Source organism: Macaca fascicularis, chromosome 18 (genome assembly GCF_037993035.2).
Source record: "Macaca fascicularis isolate 582-1 chromosome 18, T2T-MFA8v1.1".
Classification (NCBI taxonomy): Eukaryota; Metazoa; Chordata; class Mammalia; order Primates; family Cercopithecidae; genus Macaca; species Macaca fascicularis.
The window spans coordinates 21,485,068-21,508,983 of record NC_088392.1 but is presented as its reverse complement, the minus strand read 5'-3'; the positions used below and the strand labels follow the sequence as shown (position 1 = coordinate 21,508,983).

The following is a 23,916-nucleotide window of genomic DNA, read 5'->3' as shown; positions in this document are numbered from 1 at the left end:
CAAAGGGAGGAATACTTCCAACAACAGAGGTAAAAATGATTCCATTGAACTGAAAATTAAGGTGCCACCTGGCCACTTTGGTCTCCTCATGCCTCTGCATCAGCAGGCAAAAAAGGGAGTTACTGTGCCAGCTGGGGTGACTGATCCTGGCTATCAAGGGGAAATTGTACTGTTATTCCACAACAGAGGGAAGAAAAATTTTCTGGAACACCAGAAACACCTTAGGTGGTCTCTTAGTAATTGTCACACCCTGTGATTAAAAAGTCAACAGAAGACAACAACTCAATTCAGGCAGGGCTAACGTCTCAGATCCTTCAGGAATGAAGGTGTGGATCACCTTACCAGGTAGAGAAAGAACCATGATCAGGCAAGGTGCTTGCTGAGAGCAAAGGGAATATGGGTTCGGTAGTAGAAGGTGGCAGGTTACATATATCAGCTATGACCATGTGACAAGTTACAGAAAAAAAGCACTGTAAATTGTAATGAGTATTTCGTATCTTTCCATGGATTATTTCCATGTTTGTGTTTGTGCGTGTGCATCTGCATGCCAATCTTTGTTTTCTTCCTTCTTTTATCCTCTTATCATATGTCATAAGATGTAGTGACTTTGTATCACAGTATTTAAATACTGTTAACTTTACATCACAGTACTTACATTAAAGCATATCAAGGAGATGCTGGAAAAGTTCAGTGCCACAGGACTTCATACCCTCTTCTGGGTAAAGGGTTAGTGTGTTTCATGCGGGATAGTTGTAGCATGTCAGATGAACATACAACTTTGTTATTGCCTCTATCTGGAGTAGGTATGGTTTAAGGAGAGGCGTATGGGTACCAAGTTGACAAGGGGTAGATTTGCGATAATTTTATGTGTCATCTTGGCTAGGCCAAAGTATCCAAATATTAGGTCAAACGTTATTCTAGGTGTTTCTGTGAAGATATTTTTAGATGAGATTAACATTGAAATCAGTAGACTTTGAGTAAATCAGATGACCCTCCATAATGTGTGTGGGCCTCATCCAATCAGGTGAAGGTCTTAATAGAAAAAAACATGACCTCCCCTCCCACACCCCGCCAATCTAAGGGGGACTTCTGGCCAGCAGACTCCAACTGCAACTCCTCCCTGGATCTCTTGCCTGCCAGCCTACACTGAAGACTTTGGACTTGCATCTCCACAATGTCATGAGCCAATCCCTTTAAAAAAGTCTCAATCTCTCCCTCAGTCTCAGTCTCTCCCTCTCTCTCCATACATAGAAAATCAAAATCAAAATTGGTTCTATTTCTCTGGAGAACCTTAATATACAATATTTTCTGAAATCCTGCATTTGTACTTTGCATTCTCTGGGGATAGAAACAATTATGACTAAAGATATCTTTAGTAAAAGAAACAATCACTGACTTTTTCCCACAGATTAAAACAAATCTGCTATGAAAAGTGTTCTAGCAAAAATGACAAAACAACTTTCAGCATGTGTGACCACTTTTCCTGAAAATATTCAGTTCTGGGTTATGTTAATCATAGGCGCTGTAGTTCCTTTAGGATGAGGGAGACGAGTTTTAAGACCTAGATGTTTGAAACCACTAACACTGAAAGAAACTCTAAGTATGTGGTATCCACGCAATGTGTTTTTAATTAGGTTGGGCAAGGTCTTTAGATAAGATCTTGAACCAAAGGGCCTAAAACTTAATTTTCTTTGCAGTCTGCCAAACTGCAACATAAAGGACACAGCTGGTGATTGAGAAAAGCTGATATAGAAAGAAATGCAATTATTGTGACTTTTGTGGGTTTACCCATCATGCTATAACCAACAGAATCGACCGGCAGAGAGAAATTCAGCTTAGAGAAACCCAAGACCACATCAGCCATCACACGTGGAGCGGCTCCCAGCCAGCCTTCCTACGGCAGCTTCCTCAAAGGTCGCAGCTATGATTCAAGGAACTGTCTCATCCTTCCACTGAAAACAGCAATAAATGGGAGGGATTCATCTGCTTCTAAATGATCAAAAATGGTGCTCTATGAGATAATGCAACAGAATTAGCTTGGCTGGGCTCTCGATCTTCTACAGAGATCTGGCTTCTTGGAAAAAGGTGAAGAAAACTATTTCACATTCCCCACCCATCTCACCCCAGCCCTGAACAAGCTTAACCCCATGCCCTTCAAACAAAGTCTTTAGTGCTTTCTGTGTCAGGGCTCTGCCTGGAACCCACTGCAGTCCTCTACTTTCTACTTGTTTAAGTCCTGGGCAGTCTTCCTTGATAACATGGTCTCACTTCTCCCCTCATTTCCAAGACCCTCTTTGACTGCCCTGGGCCTCTGTGAATGTGTCCCCTCTGAACACTTCCTGCTTTGCATGTCTCTATTGCACACATTGCAGTTATTACTAACAATGACAATAGCAGCAATAACAGCAGCCACCATTTATCAAGCATGTAATAAGAACCAGCCTGTGTTCCAAGTGCCTGACATGTGGCAAAATTCTTAAAACCATCATTTGACCCACATACTAATACTACCCTGTAAGAACCAAGGCTTAGAAAGTAACTTGAACTTGCCCAAGGTCACAGCTATTAGTAGGACATAGAAGCATGATTAAAATTCAGGTCTATCTGATTCTATCTGCTCCCCATCCTGGCTTCTCAACTTGAATGCGTGCAACTTGAGAGCTGGGTCCCTGCCTTACTTTGTATCTGTATCTGAGTGCTGGGTTGAACACTCAGGTCATGTTTGCTGATGGGCATGTAAAGGGACTTAAAGTTTAGCAGGTGAAAGGCAGGTAAAGAAAGCAGGTGGAGAGGTCAAGGGAGGAGGGCTAGTTCTAACTGTGTATAAAATGCTAATTGGGGGATTATAGCCCATGAATCATAAAACCTGAAATGCTATATAAGAATGACTCAATGTGTGCAAACACATCATGTAATGATCAGACACTGGACGTTACATATAACAAAATTGGCATCAGAAAAATTTAATGCCAAAAAAAATTTAATGCCAAAAAATATGCACAGATGGCACAGATAATCAGACACAGATAGCACCTATATTCCTTCAACATCTAAAGTTGATAGACTTTGAGTGATTAGTTGTGAATAAAGTGACACAATCTTTTTTATATTACATACCTTCTGGGATGCATTGTCCAAGAACAAATTTATATCCTTTGCAGCACTTTTTCCTAAGAGACAAATATTTAAAATATAATATTAGGTTAAAAATAAAATTCTTTTCAGTTATTGTTTTTTGAATGAAATAACCTGTGCCCAGGAAACATTGAGGCATAAAGCAAAGTAGGGGCAAAGTATTTTTAAGGCAATCTGGGATTAAAAGAAAAAATATCAATAATACATGACCACATTTTCTAATACCGGGATATTCTTTCTGCTACATAATATATGAAATCAACATTTTGAATCCTATGAAATTAAATAATTAACTCAGACTTCAAGACACTTATATTAAGCAATTAAAGGAGTATAGGACACAAATAGGAAAAGGACCTTTAAGGATGACCAGGCCTCTCATTCCACAGGCCAAAGAGATACAACTCGTTTATTATAACAATTAATGAATCATAATAACAATACTTGGCTAATTATAACATAATGATTGTTAATTGTAATATAACAATAATTAGGTAGTCAACTATTAAGGCAGAGACTGGAACCCAAACATTCTGATTCTCATTTGAGTGATTTTTTTTAAAAAACACTTGTACCATATAAGAGACCGAAAGGTACCTAAATGATCCGAATTTAAAATACAGCGAACAGGTCATTCCTAACATAAACATTCAATACTTACTCCACTTCAACCAAGCTAAGTTAACCAAGTTAACTACCTGCTAGAAGAAAAATATTTACACTCTCTGAATGAATACAGCAAGATGCAGACTCTCTACAACATAACATGTACAAATGTGACCCATTCTCAAAGAGAAGACAATCAATGCTGCAATCTCCAAGATAACCCATATGTTGGAATTATTAGACTTTAAAGTAGCTATTTAACTGTGTTCAACTACATAAAGGAAAATATACCTGCAATGAACAAAACAGAAAATGTCAACAGAGAAACTACTAAAAGAACAAAACAGAAATTATAGAACAAACAGATCTGAAATTTATAAACATGCTGCTGGATGTGCTTAACAGAAGAATGGAGAAATGATGCAGGAAAGAATTTGTGAATTTGAAAATAAATGAAATAAAATAAATAAATGAAATAAATAAGTGAATATTATCCAATCTGAAGGAAAGAGAAAAAAAGACTTAAAAAAGGGAACAGAGACTTGTGGGCTAATATCAGAGGTCTAAGGTCTGGTACTTGGAATTCTAGAGGGACAGGAGACAGTAAATGGAGCAGAAAAATATATTTGAAAAAACAATGGCTGAAAACTTCCAAAATGTAGTGAAAGAAATACATTTTCAGATTAAAGAAGTTTAGCAAGCCCGAAATGGCTAACTACATACATACACAAAATGCCTACAGATGTCATAGTCACGTTGCTGAAACCTAAAGAGAAAATCCTGAAAGCAGAGAAAAATTACACATGATATACAGGGAAAGGATGATTTTAATAACCACGAACCTCTCATCAGAAAACCACAGTAACCAGAAGACAGTGATATGACATCCTTTGAGTGCTGAGAAAACAAACTTGTTCAACCCAGAATATGCAGTGAAAATACCCTTCAAGAATGAAGGTGAAATGAAGACATTTCAGATTATAAAAAACTAAAAATTCATTGCCAGCAGACCTGTGCTAAAGGGAGTTATTCAGGCTATCAGGAGATGACACTAGAGGGAAACGTACATCTTTAGGAAGGAATGAAGAACATTATAAACGTAAATACCTGCGTACATATAAAGAATTTTTAAGTTCTGGATACATGTGCAGCACATGCCAGTTACATAGGTACACATGTGCCATGGTGGTTTGCTACACTCATCAACCCATCACCTAGGTTTTGAGCCCCATGTGCATTAGGTATGTGTCCTAATGCTCTCCCTCCCCTTGCTCCCCATCCCTCCACAGGCCCGAGTGTATGATGTTCCCCTCCCTGTGTCCAAATGTTCTCATTGTTCAACTCCCACTTATGAGTGAGAACATGCGGTGTTTGGTTTTCTGTTCCTGTGTTCGTTTGCTGAGTGATGGTTTCCACCTTTATCTATGTCCCTGCAAAGGACATGAACTCATTCTTTTTTATGGCTACATAGTATTCCATGGTGTATGCCAGTTAGAATGGCGATCATTAAAAGTCAGGAAACAACAGATGCTGGAGAGGATGTGGAGAAATAGGAACGCTTTTACACTGTTGGTAGGAGTGTAAATTAGTTCAACCACTGTGGAAGATAGTGTGGCAATTCCTCAGGGATCTAGAAATACTGTTTGACCCAGCAATCCCATTACTGGGTATACATCCTAAGGATTATAAATCATTCTACTATAAATACACACGCACACATATGTTTATCGCAGCACTATTCACAATAGCAAAGACTTGCTCTTAATTTCTCAAAGCAAAAATAATAACAGACATTGTCTTGCAAGGTTTGTAGTTGCATGTAGTTGCAATAAATATGACAACTGTAGGAAAAAATGGCAGATGGTTAAATGGACCTATATGGTTACAAAGTCCCTACATTTTATGTAAAATAGCAAAACATTGGCATTTCTGCTGGAGCTAATGTTTCCTTTGTCTCATTGTCTCCTGCTCCCATTACTTTCCCCTTTCCTTGCCTTCACCACTTCCATCATCATACACAAGAAGCTGAGAATTAACCACTGTATAGTGGATCTGCAAATCTCAAGAACATACCCCAAGATATTTTGACTATAAAGGTTAAATGACCATTTTGAAGAAGTATTTTTTGGTAACTATTAAAAACATAAGATTCAAGGTTATTCCTACTGCAACATCATTCTCGCTCATTTGTGTTTGGGCATGCTTTCTAGGAAGAGAAACTGAGTTAAACGCAGTCTACCACTGGGAACTGCATGTCACCTACAGCCTGTCATGTCACCTGTGTGAACACACCATTTGCATATCAAGATAGAGAAAGGAGCACAAACCACTGATTTGGGAAATCAGACATTATCTGTGTCTTAAAACAAGTTTCAGTTTTGTCGAATAATCAGAACTTTCACGTAGGTTAGATAAGGTCTTCTAAGAATTTTGACACACTTAATTTTTTTCCATCACATTTTAATAAAAATTTAAGATCATTATTTTCTACTCCTTCAAATTAGTATAATGTGATTATATTACAGGTTGAGTAACCCTCATCTGAAATACTTGGAACCAGAAGTGTTCGGATTTCAGATTATTCGGGAGTTTGGCATATTTGCAGAATACCAGCTGAGCATTCCCAGTCCAAAATTCTAAAATCTGAAATGTTCCAATGAGCATTTCTTTTGAAAATGTTTCAAAATTTTGGATTAGGGATGCTCAACCTGTATTGGTCAAATTAATTTGCTGCACTACAATTTGGTCTCCCAGGTAAATTACCATTCCTAGGAGAAACTTAAGTAATCTCTTCCTGAAACAAAATTTATAAAAATTTGATAAAATCCATAATTAGTTTTATGTGGAATTTATGAAAAGTTCATTTTTTTTTTTTTTTTTGAGACAGAGTCTGGCTCTGTCGCCTGGGCTGGAGTGCAGTGGCCAGATCTCAGCTCACTGCAAGCTCCGCCTCCCGGGTTTACGCCATTCTCCTGCCTCAGCCTCCCTAGTAGCTGGGATACAGACGCCCGCCACCTCGCCCGGCTAGTTTTTTGTATTTTTTAGTAGAGACGGGGTTTCACCTTGGTAGCCAGGATGGTCTCAATCTCCTGACCTCGTGATCCGCCCGTCTCGGCCTCCCAAAGTGCTGGGATTACAGGCTTGAGCCACTGCGCCCGGCCCATATGATTGTTAAAAGTCAAATTTGGTAACAGAAATTCTGAAGCACTGAAGCATAACTGGGTACAGCAATGCCACTTCATTCTTCTCCCTGTAACATTTCTCGCATGCAATCCAGTGGTGGTAGATATCTTACTTCAAAAGCATATAAAGTATGCTTTCAATATAAAAACAGTGGTATTTGGGGATGCTATCAAAACAGACTTGAGTGATACAGCTAAGGTCCCCCTGCCTGAACTGGCATTCCCAGCACAGATTAATTTGACATTTTATGTTAGAAGGAAATCATCCATCCATCCAATTTACCAATATGAATGATGTGTGGCAGTGTCCAGAGTGCTCTTATTAGACATAATTTTCCAACTTGTCAAACTAAATTATAATTTTACTTACCAAGAGAAGCCCATGAAGATATAAATTTATGATGAGGTACCAAAAGTACAGGGTCTACCTTTCTTCTTTTTTTTTTTGAGACGGAGTCTCGCTGTCACCCAGGCTGGAGTGCAGTGGCCGGATCTCAGCTCACTGCAAGCTCCGCCTCCCGGGTTCCCCCACTCTCCTGCCTCAGCCTCCCGAGTAGCTGGGACTACAGGCGCCCGCCACCACGCCCGGCTAGTTTTTTGTATTTTTTAGTAGAGACAGGGTTTCACCGGGTTAGCCAGGATGGTCTCGATCTCCTGACCTCGTGATCTGCCTGTCTCGGCCTCCCAAAGTGCTGGGATTACAGGCTTGAGCCACCGCGCCCGGCCGGGTCTACCTTTCTATTCCATGAAACTTAAACTCTGTCTAGTTTTCCATAGTTTAAAAAAGTCCAAGCTCCTAGCAACCGGAAGGAAAACTGGCTTGAGTATTCATTAAAATTTCACGGTTATTACTTACTCCATTACTTGGGGCTGTCCTACAGAAAACTATAAGAGGAAGGAAAGTACTGGATGATTTGAAACTCCAGTGATTCAGGAGAAAGCTGGATACAAGGGGGAAAAACCCACGTGTTTTTGATAATCAAATCGAACATCACAGTTAAACATATGGTTTTATTTGTCTGTTTCTATTTTAATGCTGCATTTAAGATATAACCTCTGAGCTGTTTGATGGCATTTTAAAGTTCATGCAAATCAATATGATCCTTTACAATCTCTCTTTCCACATCCAAGATATTAAAGTTGGGCACTGTGACCTTTATGAGCATTTCAAGGGTTTAGCACTGTTCATGCAGCGGAGTGAGAAGAAACCTGTCATTTGCTTTTTCATGAAATCAAATAATGAAGTGATTTGATATGCTTTCAAAAGGCTATGGAACTCCATCACGAGAAGATCTGAGTTTCAGGATGGGCATGCATCATTTAAATACCTGCTTAGCTAAGAATTAATTTCCCCTCTGGGTTTTTTCATTGCATAACTGACCTCAGCTCTCTGCTCAAGGCAAGGAGTTGTGAGACGGCAGTGCATCCTTCTGTCTTCCCTAGAGTTCCTGAGAATACATTATTCTGCATGTTAAACACCCATCAATCATAAATCACCATTTAAAATAAATAATGAAATATTCTGAAGCATTAAAAAAATAAACACTGGTTGCACATGTTATACCGTTTCAAAGATTACTTACAACATTATTTATGTACAACAAAGTTGAGACGACCAAAGCGAAATCTTGTTATGAAAGTATGGGCACTTGTTAGATCTAACTACAAACACTGCTGTATGGTTTTTATCTTTAGAAAAACAAACTAAGATGGGGAAAGCTCGTGTGATTCTGGGGAGACAATCATTCTTAATACACTTCACGTGTGGTAGCTTGGTTTTCCAAATACAAATACTTTTCTCACTTCTTGGCAAGGGGAAGTGATTAGATGGTTGTTACAAAGAAAGGGTTTTCATTATTATACCTTGTAATCAAGAAAGTCTGTAGAGTTTTCCCCTGGGTGCCCCTGAGTATAAACACATGTAAAAAAAAAATAATAAAAGTCATGCAGGCAGAAATACACCCCTCCAGCAAGGTGTGTGTGTGAGTTTTTGGAAGGAAAAACTACACCAGAAAAATGAAGATAACAGAGATTGCATCATCAGACTGTCTGCTGGTCATTATGTTAGAGACTAGAAAAGAATTTTAAAAATAACTTCCTATAGTATTAGAAGACTAAAAGTGACCATGAAAGGTCAAGTGAATTGGCCGACAAATATCTGCACCCTTGCTGCAATGCAAGGGTAAATTGTTCTATGATTTATTTGGGATTTTCCTTGCATGGCTGCTTATTCATGCACCAGATAAATCAGATTTTTATTTATTTATTTATTTTTTGAGATAGAGTCTCACTCTGTTGCACAGGCTGGAGGGCAGTGGCATGATCTCGGCTCACTGCAACCTTTGCCTCCCAGGTTCAAGCGATTCTCCTGCCTCAGCATCCTGATTAGCTGGGATGACAGGCACCCGCCACCACATTCGGCTTATTTTTGTGTTTTTGGTAGAGACAAGGTTTCACCATGTTGGCCATGCTGGTCTCGAACTCCTGACCTCAGGTGATCTGCCTGCCTGGGCCTCCCAAAGTGCTAGGATTACAGGCATGAGTCACCATGCCTGGCCTGACTTTTTCTTTCTAATGAGAGAGGAAACTGCGTTTTTGAGAGTATTTGAGAGTCCTTGGTGTTAAGGTAATATGTAATGAATGGAGCATTGGCTTTGGGGTCAACAAATGTGGGCTACAATTTTGGCTCTGGCATTTACAGAGCTAGGGATGTGACCTTGGGCTTGCTCCTTAATCTTGCTGAGCTTCAGATTCCTCATGGACACAACATGAATAAATAGTATCTGCCTTATGCGATTGTTGATGGGATTACAGATAATGTAAGAAAGGTGCCTAGCACAGGGCCTGGCTTGCAGTCAGAAGAGTGGTCTAGCTGCAGTTTTATGAATACAGCAAGCAAATGGCAAAAGCAACTCTTCCCAGTTGCTTTCATCTTATGACTTATCTCTTTTCTTCCACCTCTTATTCAATGGCAGACAAATCTTTTCTTCTGAAAACAAAATAGGGGAAGAAATAGGGAGGAAGAAAAGTAAGGGGAGAAACTTTTGATTTCAAGAGGCTGGAAAAGAAATGTCACATTGTTTTCTTCTTTTAAAAGTTAGCCCCAAATAATGAAAACCAGAAATAAAAATGCAAGCCCCATAGCATATGGATTTAGGAGACTTCTCTAACCCTGAAACACAATGTATGAACATGGCAAAAGGATTGTGCGGGGTAGAATAACTTCAAAGCTGGGAGGCTCCAGGGGTAGCTACCGTGGAGAAGCCAGCCAGCCCTCCCTGCGGAACCTCAGCAAGGCTTAGCAACCAGAAGCACCAGCTGTTAAGGAAAGTGGAGACCAGGGTGCAGCAAGATGATCTCCAAGCCTGGTGAGAAGGAAGACTTCCATCTTTCTCCCCAACCCCAAAGCAAGCAGCCCCTATCCTTTTCCTACTGCAACAAGAAGCAAGAGGTATATTCTTTTGGAAAACTATACCCAAATAAAACAAGGAAACCTCAAACCTACCTATTTATTCATTTACGTGTAAGCTTGTTTTTACCAAATCTCAGTGACAATATTAAGAGAATCATAAAAAGCATATCCAAGAAACTCCAGACTCTGGGCTACCAAGCCAGAGAGCTGAGCAGAACCTGTCCTCGAGTAGGTAATCCTGGTCAGGCACACAGAAGTCCCAAATGCTTTTAAAGAACCTCTTCAATTTAATATTTCATTCCAAAGCAACGAGCTCCTTCTGATGAAGGCTTCTAAAGGCACACTAGATGGTGGCTTCCTCACACTGTCAACTACTCAGGCCTAAATGGAGACTTCCGAGACACAAAGACTGAAGAACCCAATTTGCATAACTTTCATCATTCCAGCCACACTGTGGCATGCCTAAGAAGGGAGTCTGGAAGAGAGTTTTTGCCAGGAAGTGGCAACATGATCCCCTGGGGCTAATTTTAAAAGGCTGAGGGTTTAAAAGTGGTCTTGATTTTTTTTGTAAAGTTTTTTAGTATGAGGAATCTTTCGTTTCAATGTTCTTCCCTTGCTGAAATCTTTATTGAGCTTTGCATGACTTTGTGTGAACTACTAGAATTCCTTTTACACTACATCCCCTGAGAATAGAGCTGAATAAAATCACTGGTCTCACATCTGAGCATGCTCGGTTCCAGCCTTTTAGCCAGAAAGACTGCTCCTCCCAGGCAAATGTAAGAGCATCATGGTCACTACAGCAATCACTAAGAGAAAACTAAAAACAAAATCTTCCTCCACCCACCACCACCAAAACCTGCCTATTTGTTCATCTACATTGTAAGCTTGTTATTACCAAATCTCAGTGGCAGTATTAAGAGAATCACAAAAAGCTTGTTAGGCATAACTTGCTAACATGTACAGTTACTGATGGTCAAGATCAAATGAGAAAAACAGTATAATGGTACCTGAAAAAAATTAAAGATAGAATTACCACATGATCCCGTAACTCCACTAATGGATATATAGTCAAGAGAATTGAAAGCAGGGACTCAAACAGATATTTGTACACCACTGGTCATAGCAGCATTATTCACAGTAGCCAAAAGGTAGACACATCCCAATGACCATCAATGGATGAACGGATAAAAAGGTGGTGCATACATACAATGGAATATAGTTCAGCCTTAAAAAGGAAATTCTGATGCATACTATAACATGGATGAACCTTGAAGACATCACGCTAAGCAAAATAGGCCTAACACAAAAGGAGAAATATGGCATGATTTCACTTATATGCGGTACCTAGAGTATCCAAATTCAAAGAGACTGGAAAAATGGAAGGGTGGTTGCCAGGGACTGTAAAGACGGAGTTAGTAGGAAGTTACTGGGTAATGGATACCGAGTTTCAGTTTGGGAAGATGAAAAATTCTGGAGACGGATGGGGGTGATGGATGCAGAACAATGTGAACGTATTTAATGCCCCTGAATTTTACGGTTAAAAGTGGTTAAAATGGTAAAATTTACATGTTATTTTTGCCACACACACGTACACGCAACAATCAAGTGAAGAAGTAATACAGTTGAAGTCATTCCTCTAATCATTAAAACCCTGGTCATGGTATCATCTGGGCTTTCGCTGCTCAAATTACAGAAAAGTAAAAAGCATATGTGGGAGGGTTATTAAACGGGGCTAAGGTAACAACCAGAAGGTACTCATTCCAACAGGGCGCAAGTGATGATTTTTTCATAAATTAATCAAATACTTCCTCAAAAAACAGAAGACCTGCAAGTCTGGGCCCTGGGCCTTGGGAATGTACTTCCCAGGTGTGAATCTGGGCTCTGCTGCTTTCCAGCTTCAGTCCTTAGATAACTGACTTTAAGTTCTTCTAACTCAACTTCCTCATCTGTCAACTGGGAGAGTAACACTATTCACCCTACAAGTTGGGGTGAGGGTTACAGGAGTTTAAAGGCATCTAGAGCTTGGTAAGCGCTGGCATGCATGAAGCCTAACAGCAAATGTAAAAAGACATCTGCTGTTTTTCCTGCTGCGTCTCCCACACTGAGCCCATCTGAAGGACACTGAGCCCTGCAAGCAGGGACATCAGGATGCGAGGAACCCCTGCTACAGTCTAACTCCCACAGGCCCGGCTTGAAGTGAAAAGTTGCCAGTCCTCAGTGACAGCAAAACAGGGACCAGGGTCTCAACCATATGTGTTTCCATGTTCACTCCTGTTCAAAGACATAATAATGGCCGGGCGTGGTGGCTCAAGCCTGTAATCCCAGCACTTTGGGAGGCCGAGACGGGCGGATCACGAGGTCAGGAGATCGAGACCATCCTGGCTAACATGGTGAAACCCCGTCTCTACTAAAAAATACAAAAAACTAGCCGGGCGAGGTGGCGGGCGCCTGTAGTCCCAGCTACTCGGGAGGCTGAGGCAGGAGAATGGCGTAAACCCGGGAGGCGGAGCTTGCAGTGAGCTGAGATCTAGCCACTGCACTCCAGCCTGGGCGACAAAGCGAGACTCCGTCTCAAAAAAAAAAAAAAAAAAAAAAAGACATAATAATTTTACTGGCTAGAAAGAGAAGTGAAACCTCTTAGGCTGCTAAAGCATTTGACTTCCTATGATCAATGTGATATCCATCTCAATGATTAAAGACAAATGATTGGTTCTCTGTTGACTGAAAGCAGGCCCAGAACTTATAGATGTCAACAGCAGCGCACACTACAAGGCTGAGAACATGTGTGCTGGTTCTGACAGTCCTCTCTATCTCCCTGGCATATCAGTGTGCTTCAGACCCACGGGTCAATGTCCTCAGCAGACACACACTCGGATGGCCAGAGTTTCAAGGTGCTTTGGAGAAAAGAACCCTGGAATGATTAACTTTCTTTTTTTTCTTTTTTCCTTTTTTTTTTTGAGATGGACTCTCGCTCTGTCACCCATGCTGGAGTGCAGTGGTGCAACTGCAGCTCACTGCAACCTCTGCCTCCTGGGTTCCAGCGATTCTCCTGCCTCAGCCTCCCAAGTAGCTGGGATTACAGGCATGTGCCACCATACCCAGCTAATTTTGTATTTTTAGTAAAGACGGGGTTTTGCCATATTGGCTAGGCTGGTCTCGAACTCCTGACATCAAGTGATCTCTACACCTCAGTTTCCCAAAGGGCTGGGATTACAGACATGAGCCACTGCGCCCGGCCCTGATTAACTTTCTCTTGGCAACCAAGTCTTTGAACCCAGTCTTCCATCTTTATCTCCCTAAATGAGTTTTCTACCTTGTCTACCCTCATTATCTTGCTTGCTGGCTGCCTTTTCCTTAGTTCAAATGAGAAGCAGATCATCACCGAAATATAAGGAAAAAATGTAACAAATTTAAAAAGGTAGGCTTGATATTACCTTTGCAAAAAATAAAATGCGATTATATTGTATATGTATATACTTATATACACATAAGTAGTGAGATTTTTTTTTTTGAGATGGAGTTTCCTTTTGTCACCCAGGCTGGAGTGCAGTGGCGTGATCTTGGCTCACTGCAACCTCTACCTCCTGGGTTCAAGCGATTCTCCTGCCCCATCCTCCCAAGCAGCTGGGACTACAAGCGCCCGCCACCACGCCCAGCTAATTTTTTGTATTTTTAGTAGAGACGGGGTTTTGCCATGTTGGGCAGGCTGGTCTCAAACTGCTGACCTCAGGTGATCTGCCTGCCTGGGCCTCCCAAAGTGCTGGGATTACAAGCGAGAGCTACCGCACCCAGCTGAGATACTTATTTTTACATAACAAAATAAAGGCTAGTTTGGAGATTCACCAAGGTATTCACAAGAGGTTCTGTTTATGCAGGTGCGATAAAAGATATTCCCCATTTTTTCTGCATATTTTCTGAATTTTCTATAACAAGCATGAATTGATTTTGTAAGAAAAAATAAAGGAACTAATAAAGTAATCATTATTTTTCAAAGTCTTTTGGTATATTTCAAATGCCAGGCTTGGCAATGGCTTCAGAAACTTCTGGTTTTGAAACTGGGTAACGAATGATGTTCATGAATGCATGTTTGGCACGACTATATACAGGCATGTCTGCGCCAATCATGATTCACTTCGCCAACCCAAAACAGCAACATTTTAAACAAAGTCATTGTTGTGACCAGCTACGTTTCAACCGAACGGCTTTTGACCAAGTCACCTGGAGCCAACATATGGTAATCAGTAAGAAACTGCTTTAGGAAACCATAGTATCATTTAGTAGGATATTCATTATTCTTACTTTTTTCACCTAAAATAACTGGCTTACTAGAGGTTTACTTTACATAAGATTTTAATGGAACAACTTTCTCCTTTGTAAGACATGTTTAAACCAACAAATCTCTGCTCTCATTTATTTCCATGGTGACTAATTTTTGGAAGCACTGATGGTTGTGAATCTTACTCTGAGGGTCATTGTCTGGAGACAGCACATGAGAGACTATTCCTTGGCAGCAATGTGGTTCACTGCCAACAGTAACAATTGTGGGATCCAACACCCAAAGACCTGGGCATTTATTTATTTTGACTTTATCCTTAGCTCTCTGAGCATTTTAGGAATACCTGAATAACTATTAGTAATGCTACAATGGCATTTATCAAGCAAATCATATCTTCAAGCATTGCATTATATACGATAAACTGAGCAATATAACAAAAATTGTCCACCATGGTTGCCAAGCATCCTGGAAAGTTTCTGAACTGCCCCCTTGCCACCTCGCTCTCTCACACTGTAAATTTTCTCTGCAAGTCTGCCATTGTTCCTCCACCTTTTTCCCTTCCTCGAAGGGTGGATCCATTCATAGGATTTATACCCTCACCTTTCTGTTCATGGCTCTCTCCTAAGCTGCAAATGCGGGCATTTTAGTTGCCTTCATTTTTCTTGCCTATATTTTCTAAGTTTTTAAAATAATTATTACATTATTACTTTTGGAATGAGAAAATATTATATTTTGAAACTAATAGAAAAAAAATGGCCAGGCGTGGTGGCTCATGCTGGGAATCCCAGCATTTTGGGAGGCCAAGGTGGGCCGATTGCATGAGCTCAGGAGCTCAAGACCTGCCCGGGCAACATGGTGAAATCCCATCTCTACCAAAAATACAAAAATTAGCTGGGTGTGGTGGTGTGTGCCTGTAGTCCCAGCTACTCGGGAGGCTGAGGCAGGAGAATCACTTGAGCCCAGGAGGCAGAGGTTGCAGCTGAGCTGACATTGCACCACTGGACTCCAACCTGAGCAGCAGTGTGAGACTCTGTCGCAAAAAAAAAAGTCTCATGGTCTATTCCCCTGCTAAGGTGGAACAGAAAAGCATTCTGGTGGGCACTTTGGGAGGCCAAGGTGGGTGGACTGCCTGAGCTCAGGAGTTCAAGACCAGCCTGGGCAACACGGTGAAAGCCTGTCTCTACAAAATTACAAAAAATTAGCTGGGTATGGTGGCAAGCACCTGTAATCTCAGCTACTCAGGAGGCTGAGGCAGTAGAATCATTAGAACCTGGAAGGTGGAGGTTGCAGTGAGCCAAGACTATGCCACTGCACTCCAGCCTGGGCAACAGAGCGAGACTGTGTCTCAAAAAAACAAAAAGAAAAAAAAAAGAAAAGAAAAAAGAAAAGCATTCTTGGTGTAGCCAGAGGTCTATGGCAAGTAATCCACATGCATATTTTAAAATATTGCCTTCTATTTTTTTCCCCTCTGGTAGAAGCCCCAAATTACCTACAACAGCGGCGTTTTCAGGTCACTAGTGTGACAGCCATTTTCCCATATCTGCTATTCCCTTTTTTCTATGGTAACCGAAATCCAAATTACACCTGGGCACATAACCACCCAGAATTAAGGTAACATTTCCCAGCCTCTCATCCCACCAGGTATGGTCTTACGGATTAGACTGACCAACAGGATGTGAGTGACAGACGGTCTGCAACTTCCAGGCAGTGCCCTTAAATAGAAGGGACACATGCCCTCCCCTCCTTCCCCTTCTCCTTCCCATGAGTGGGAATGTGATTGTGGAGGCGATGAGCCATCCTGGACAATGTAAGGTTAATGCCCTAGTGACGTGATCAATACACAAGGAACCTGTGTACATGACACCACTTGGTTGTGCATAAGAGAAAAATATTTCCATCTTATTTAAGCTATTCTTTTTGGTTTCAATTACAGAAGCCCAACACACATCCAAAGCCAAAATGACAAAAGGAAATGGACCCATGGAAGAAAGGCCACTGAAATTCAGAGTCCGTGCACCTAAAGAGGCCCAGACAAGATGTGGCCTTTATTTTGCCCCAGGAACAACTGTGCATGGAGCCCTTGAGCCTTACGGAATGCTGACTCTTGAAGTGTAAATGTCGAGAACCTTCCTTGTAAATTATCCATTGTGAAAGGAGGCTCTGCTTTCACAGGGCTCTGATCCTTCCTCCCAGCACACTGTAGGCAGTTGCACTGGCACTGGGCCCCTTTCTGCTGCAGTTCACTGTGTAAATGTGGCGTTTCCACGGAGAGAGATCAGTGCAGGAATCTGTAAATACAACGTGCTGATTTCAAGTTTTGTCCACAGGTGAGTCACTTGGGAATTTAATGGGACAGTCTTAAAGGAAAGAGTTTCACTTGTAATGACTTTGAGAAGACACAGAGGAAACTGATCTGAGATAGTCTTTCTTAGGTTAGTTAATCATGATGTGACAGATCCCATTCCTCACATGCATAAAATCCTCAAGGACAATGAAATACAATGGACATTAATTCAGGCCTACGTCACTGGAAGGAGAAATTCATATAACACCAAAAGTAGGATTTCTACTTTAAATCATTTACAGATGAGAGGAGGAACCTTCTATTTGTTTTAAATTCTGAACTTCACAGTGGCCTAATATCACAGTAAAAATTTCTATTCTGATCAGTTAAAAACTGGAAATACTGAGTTTGACTTAAACGAGAACTTACTGTATACCAAGATAAGCATTTTCCAACTTTTTTTTTTTTAAACAGGTGAGAAGCTGGAGCACAGAGCACTTCAGTTGTTAAAATTAGTACCTAAGTCAGGACATGAGCCCAGGCTGCTGGACTCCAGAGCCCACCTCTTCCCTGAAGCGCGTGTTGCACAGGAGACATAGATTAGTAAGATTTACATTTGGTAAACAAGCAATGTGGGAAAAACAGATATGCTTAGTGGTATGGTTTGACTGTGTCCCCACCCAAATCTCATCTCGAATTGTGTCTCCCACAATTCCCACGTCATAGGAGGAACCCAGTAAGAGGTAACTGAATCATGCGGGTAGGTCTTTCCCATGCTGTTCTTGTAATAGTGAATAAATCCCACGAGATCTGATAATTTTTAAAAAAACAGGATTTTTCCCTGTACAAGCTCTTTCTCTTTGCCTGCCGCCATCCATGTAAAACGTGACTTGTTCCTCCTTGCCTTCCACCATGATTGTGACGCCTCCCTAGTCATATGGAACTGTAAGTCCATCAAACCTCTTTCTCCCCAGTCTCAGGAAGTAGCATGAAAATGGACTAACACACCTGGCTAGGGATACACAAGACAGAGCAATACAAGCTTCATAACAGAAGTGTAATGTATCCTCTCAGTACAGAGGATAAACTCAATTTCAGGAGCCAGGGAAATACTTAGCTTGGAGTTGCCTCTGCCCCAGAAACATATACAAAAGGGGCACCCATCCTCATTCACTACCAGCCCTGCCCCTCCAGTGTGGCCCAAATCCATTTTCTCTGTTGTGCAAGCTCAGCTTTCCTCTGGGCAATAATTTTCTCCATCCTTGGTTCAGATGATCCTTAGACAACCTTAGGATATCTCTCCCCAACCTGAACCTAATTTAATCTGTAGGGCGTAACAGTTTGGAAATAAAAGACTACAGATAGAGTGGTTAAAAAGGCTACTAAAATATTTCAGCCTAGAGATAAGAGCATCTAAAATGGAGTGGAGAGTTGAAAAGTGAGGACAGATTTTTTTTTTGTTTTTAATGTTGGGGTCAAAATCTGTAAGATTTCCTAACACACTGAATATAGAGAATAAGAAAATCAGGGAAGTCCAAGACTAGAGATTTATTCTTGTAGAGCTGCCTGGTGGATGAGGTTGCCATGAATGAAAACAAGTTAAATCAGACTACAAGTTAAATCAGAAGAGAGATAATTACAGAATATTTTTACAGCACAGATTTGGGGATGACTAGAAGGTATTACATTCAGTTTGAACATGCTGCTTAATATGTTTTAGGCTATAGGCAGCTCAAGGCCAAGGCAGGGCATGGAGCTCTAGTGACGACCTATAGCATGGCAGATGAAGCCAACAGTGGATAAATACACCCAGGGAGGGGCCGGGTGCTGTGGCTCACACCTGTAATCCTAGCACTTTGGGAGGCTGAGGCAGGCAGATCACTTGAGGCCAGGAGTTTGAGACCAGCCTGGCCAATATGGTGAAACTCCATCTCTACTAAAAATACAAAAATTAGCCAGGCATGTTGTCCCAGTTACTTGTGGGGCTGAGGCAGGATAATCGCTTGAACCTGGAAGGCGAAGGTTGCAGTGAGCCCGAGATCACACCACTGCACTCCAGCCTGGGCAACAGAGCAAGATCTGTCTTAAAAAAAAAGAAAAAAAAAAGCACGCACCCAGGGAGGGCATGGGCCAAGGACATGGCTGGGGAGATGTCCGCCTGGCCTAACTGGGCACAGTAAAGAAACCAGAGAGTTAAAAAGGGAAGAGCTAGTGAGGGAAGTGATGTCAAGGATGCCAACAAACTGCTGTCTGAGCCTGAACAAATCACTTTCCTATTTGGGCCTCTGTTTCCTGCTCTTGGGGGGAAAAAATGGCCCTGGACTTGACTGTTAAGGTCTCCCCTTGCTCAAGAATTCTCTGGCTCCGAATAATTATCCAAACCAATTATCCAAATTACATAAACGATGATTAATCATGTTAATCATGGTTATGTAATTCTTATGTAAAAGTGTGAAATGTTCCATGAATGGCTACTTTTTTTTTTTAGAGAAAAAGAAGTATAGGTCAAAAAAAGTACACACTCCATCCTCAGGGTAAAAAAGAAACATGAGCTAGAAGGAATCACTTTAAGAAACTTGTCTTGGTCATTCCACACATTGGTATATGTGAGTGGCTATGACTTGAAAGCATTTTTGCAAACATGTGGGAGAGGAAGATGACCCTCTGGTGTGCCTTTAGATGTGGCGCGCACAGTAAGTTCTCTATGACAGCCCAAGACGTACAAGGGGCACTGTGGCTGCCCTGGCTCTTCAGGCACCTGCCGCTCTCGGGTGGTAATGACCTCTGGACAAATCTACACAAGTGGTGGTTCTCAAGGAGTAGATCACACGCTGGTCAACACATGGCTAAACTGAACCAGCATTTCCAAGGCTGAAGAAGAGATGTTGCTGCTGTGGGGCGTACTCTTTTAAAACAACTTAGGCTTCTTGATAGGTGAAGCATTGTTCAATTAGAAGAGAGAAACTGCCCCATCTCTCTATTGAGTCCTAAGGAGTTTGCAATTTATCATATTTTTTTTCCTTTTTGCAAATTTTAAGAGATAGTGCCTTGGAGTCTTAAATCTGATCCCTGACAACAATTACAGCTTCAGTTTCTGTGATAAGGGTGGCTCTGCAGAGAATATCTTATGGGTTACAGGAGAATATACAGATGTCTACCATTGTACATCCACACTCTGTCTCCTCTAATTGACCATGAACCCCTAGAGGGCAGGGGTTGAGTCTCGGCTATCTTGAGCACTTAGCCCAATGTCTGAAAAATCACAGATGCTCAATATATTTTTCCTGAAGTTGGCTAGGATTCTCTCCTTGGGAAGAACCTATCCAAGATATTATTTATAAAAATAAGGGTCATGGTTTTCTCTTTTTATCTTCTCCAGTCTCTCATTCTTCCTGCCTGTCTCCTGTTCTGTATTACAGGGTATAGGAGGAATAAGGGATTGACAGGAGCAAAGGACAGACTCAAAACAGTGCCTGGCATGTGGTGTAACCTCAGTCATGTTTCTTGTATAAAATAGTGACAGATCCATCACCTTTACCATCTTCTGCCTCATGGGACTGAAAATATTCAACTTTATTTGGAGTAAATACTATTCACTCTGCTGTTTGTGAAAAACTGGAAGACTCAGGCAGTCCAGGCAAGCGGTCCAAGATCCAGAATCCAGGGGCTGCTTGGCAACTCAGCTACCTTGTCTGGCTAAGCAGCTGACCTAGTACATTCATTTTGTATCCCTGTTGAGTGGTCACATAGACCTCTATGTTCAAGAGGCCTGACTGACTCAGAATCATTAACAAGTATAAAATGTGGAGATGTCACATGGTATGGTGGTTATAGGTAGCTGTTTTAAAGACAGGCAGAACTGAGTTTAGCGCTTCATTCCACCATTTACTCATTTTGATGAATTGATGTAAGTTATATATGAGCTTACATCTCCGTTTTTTCTTCGGCAAAATGGTATCTCAATATATACCTTGTAGAGTTATTTTGAACATTAAATGAGATATGTAAAGTACCTAGTATAGCACCTACTATACAGTACATGTCCACTAAAGAGTAGTAATGCTAGTAATAGTAGCTATTATTATCATCTCCTGTCTTCTCTCAATACAGGGGTTTAAGTATATATTAAATGAATGCTTATAATAGTTATGATGAAGCTCTGTGAAATACTGGGATGCCTAAAGACCAAACAGAATCAACAAGTGATAACTGAATGCTGACCCTGAGCAACTCACTGATAGAGGCCGTGGGGAAGTACAAAGAGTTATAAGATAAGAAGAACTCATGGTATCACTGAGCACATATCGTACTGAATAATACACTGAGCGCTGAACATAAGTATCTAACAACATCATGGCCTTTACAAAGAAAATACCCAAGACATCAAAAAGCACTCAGCCCATCAAAAATTACCAAAGAATAGAGCAAGGCCAGCCTGGCCTGGTCTGAGGCTGCTTTGCACAGTGTGATTTGGATTTCACAGAATAGATAAGGCCACTTAGGGCAGAGAGAAGGCCCACGGAAAAGCATGCAGAGGTGCTGGTTTTCTTGGCCTAGGGCCACGGCACTATTTGATCTTTTTGTTATGTGGTGACAGACACCAGTGCTTTATTAATTAGAGCCTCCAACTGCCCAGATACCCCTCGAACCAGAGGTGCCCGTCGCTTCCTATGGTCCACAGGCCCTTCCTAAGGAAAACTGCCCAGCCCGCAGTCCTCCTGATGGGGTCGCTGGGATGGTCTGACTTTGTACCATGAGGCAACGCTCCTGCCCTTCCAGGTTAAAAAGACAGAGACGGGTATCTCCCAGCCAACCAGCCACCTCTCCCTGGACAAATCCACGTGCCAGACCAATTACAAATCCTGTCCAGGGCTCTAAACCAACATGAACCCCATGGATCATACTGGCTGGCTGGTCGTTAAGATAGGGTCTGGAGAGACCAGAGTGAGCTGACAACGCGAGTGAGAAGAGGACATCAGCACTGGTGATTCTCCCCAGAGGACACGCTATGAGGGAGGCACCACGCCTAGGACTGCTTCATTTTTCTGCCAGCTGTTCATGTTCTAACTCCAGGTATCCCAATTACCACTTCCTTCACTGTGTAGATTCATGTGGCATTTCTGTTCTTTGTAACCAAGATCTTTTTTTTTGTCCAGTTATACTGGTGACAAAAGATACAATTTTGATACAATTGCATTAATTTGATAAACTGATACAATTTGATACAATTTTGAGAAATAATTATAATAGTAGAAAGGGCTTTGATTTGGGTGTTAATCAGAGTTTCCGTGAGTGTGTTTTATCAAAAGCTCAAATTTGTTTCACAGACCGAAGTCCTTCATAAATGGTTCAAATGTAAACGTTTTTATTACCCTGTAGATACAGTCCATACCATATTGAGACTTGTATTCTAACAGTAACAGTTGAATGTCTATGCATTTTATGGAATTAGTGAATTGTTTACTGGTAACCTTAAAGAGTTGGAGCTTGAGTTTAAGCAACAAGAAACCATCTGTACCGACAGAGCAAAGCAAGCAGGAGTAAGAAAATGTTTCATAAACATGAGCTTGCTCTACATAACAGAAGTTTTAGTGTTGTGGGCAACGTTAGTGCATAATTCATTTTCAGTGCCTTGTTGCTTTCTGTCTGGCTGGCTTTTTCTGAGGTCTGTGCCCAGCCAAAAAAAGAGAAATCCATTTGTGGGTTCCATGAGAGAGAAGTGATAAGATTGATAAATAGATGCATTTCTAGTTCATGGGGTTGGCCATTCCTTTCAGTTATATTATTAACTGACCCACCACCCTCAGATCTTTGAAATGCTTTTTAATCTGGTCTCCTGATAAACCCTAAGGCCAAGTGGCTCTTGGAATTTGGAGAGAACAGTTTTTCCTCCCTATCCCGACAATGGCATTTAAGATAAAGAGCAAATAATGCCATGTGATTAAATGATATATGTAACCTTGAAAACTTGCCATAGTGGTTTCAGTGTCATTTACTCATACCTAAGCACTGCTGGAAAGTCCAGTGATAAAGGATTCCTTCATTTAATACTAGGGAACAGTCAAGCAAGAGTGCACAGAAGAAATGGACACCATGAGAAGATACCATTATGTTAGCACATCGACTGTAAAAAGGATGGCTTTCAACTAAGAGGAGCAACATTTTGATGGAATTTCAGGCACTATAACAAGGTGAAGAATCCCAATATTGTGGTGGGAGTGACACTTTTGTGGTGGGAGTGATGCTTTTGTGGTGAGGGAAAGGAGGTAGGGGTGCTTTCTGAAGTCCAGTAAATGACACTAGGTGTATTAGTCTGTTTTCACGCTGCTGATAGAGACACACCTGAGACTAAGTAATTTATACAGGAAAAAGGTTTAATGGACTCACAGTTCCACATGGCTCAAGAGGTCTCACAATCATGGCAGAAGGCAAGGAGGAGCAAGTCACGTCTTACATGGACAGCAACAGGCAAAGAGAGAGAGAGCTTGTGCAGGGAAACTCCCCCTTATAAAACCATCAGATCTTGTGAGACTTATTCACTATCATGAGAACAGTATGGGAAAGAACTGCCCTTATGATTCAATTACCTCCCACCGGGTTCCTTCCACAACACATGGAAATTCAAGATGAGATTTGGGTGCAGACACAGCCAAATCATATCACTAGGTAAGTACTGTCCTCTCTAGACACAACAGTGGCCTGCTGGACCTCAGGTATCACTTTGACACTTTGAGATCTCTCCAGGGCCTAAAGCCTGTTGTGTGTGGTGGTGGGAGTCTGCTGTGAACAAGAAGGGTCTTCCAAAGGAGCCAGCTGCAGGAGAAGCTTCCCTTTTAGGCCAGTATCTTCCTAGGGATTGGAGTTCAGGGGGCTCTGGACAACCGTGGAGAAAGCTGTCGGGGAGTATATATGATGTAATCGCAGTCCACTTCTAGAAGGCCCAGTTCCACAATGTAGGGCTTAGCCCTTCAGCAGGGGCTGCCTGAGTCTAAAGATAAGTCCCAGAGGAAGGTAGCAAGAC

At 41.4% G+C, this 23,916-nt stretch overlaps 1 protein-coding gene across 5 annotated transcripts in view; it reads right to left on the bottom strand.

Annotated features, from left to right (window-relative positions):
- CCBE1 (collagen and calcium binding EGF domains 1) overlaps positions 1 to 23,916 on the bottom strand; it is a 287,475-nt gene that overhangs the window by 63,620 nt on the left and 199,939 nt on the right. For all 5 annotated transcript variants that reach the window (XM_045378106.3, XM_065533689.1, XM_074022617.1 and 2 more), the window contains exon 4: positions 3,118 to 3,170. In XM_045378106.3, the coding sequence (XP_045234041.2) occupies positions 3,118 to 3,170 (53 nt within the window). The remainder of the gene's footprint in view (positions 1 to 3,117; positions 3,171 to 23,916) is intronic.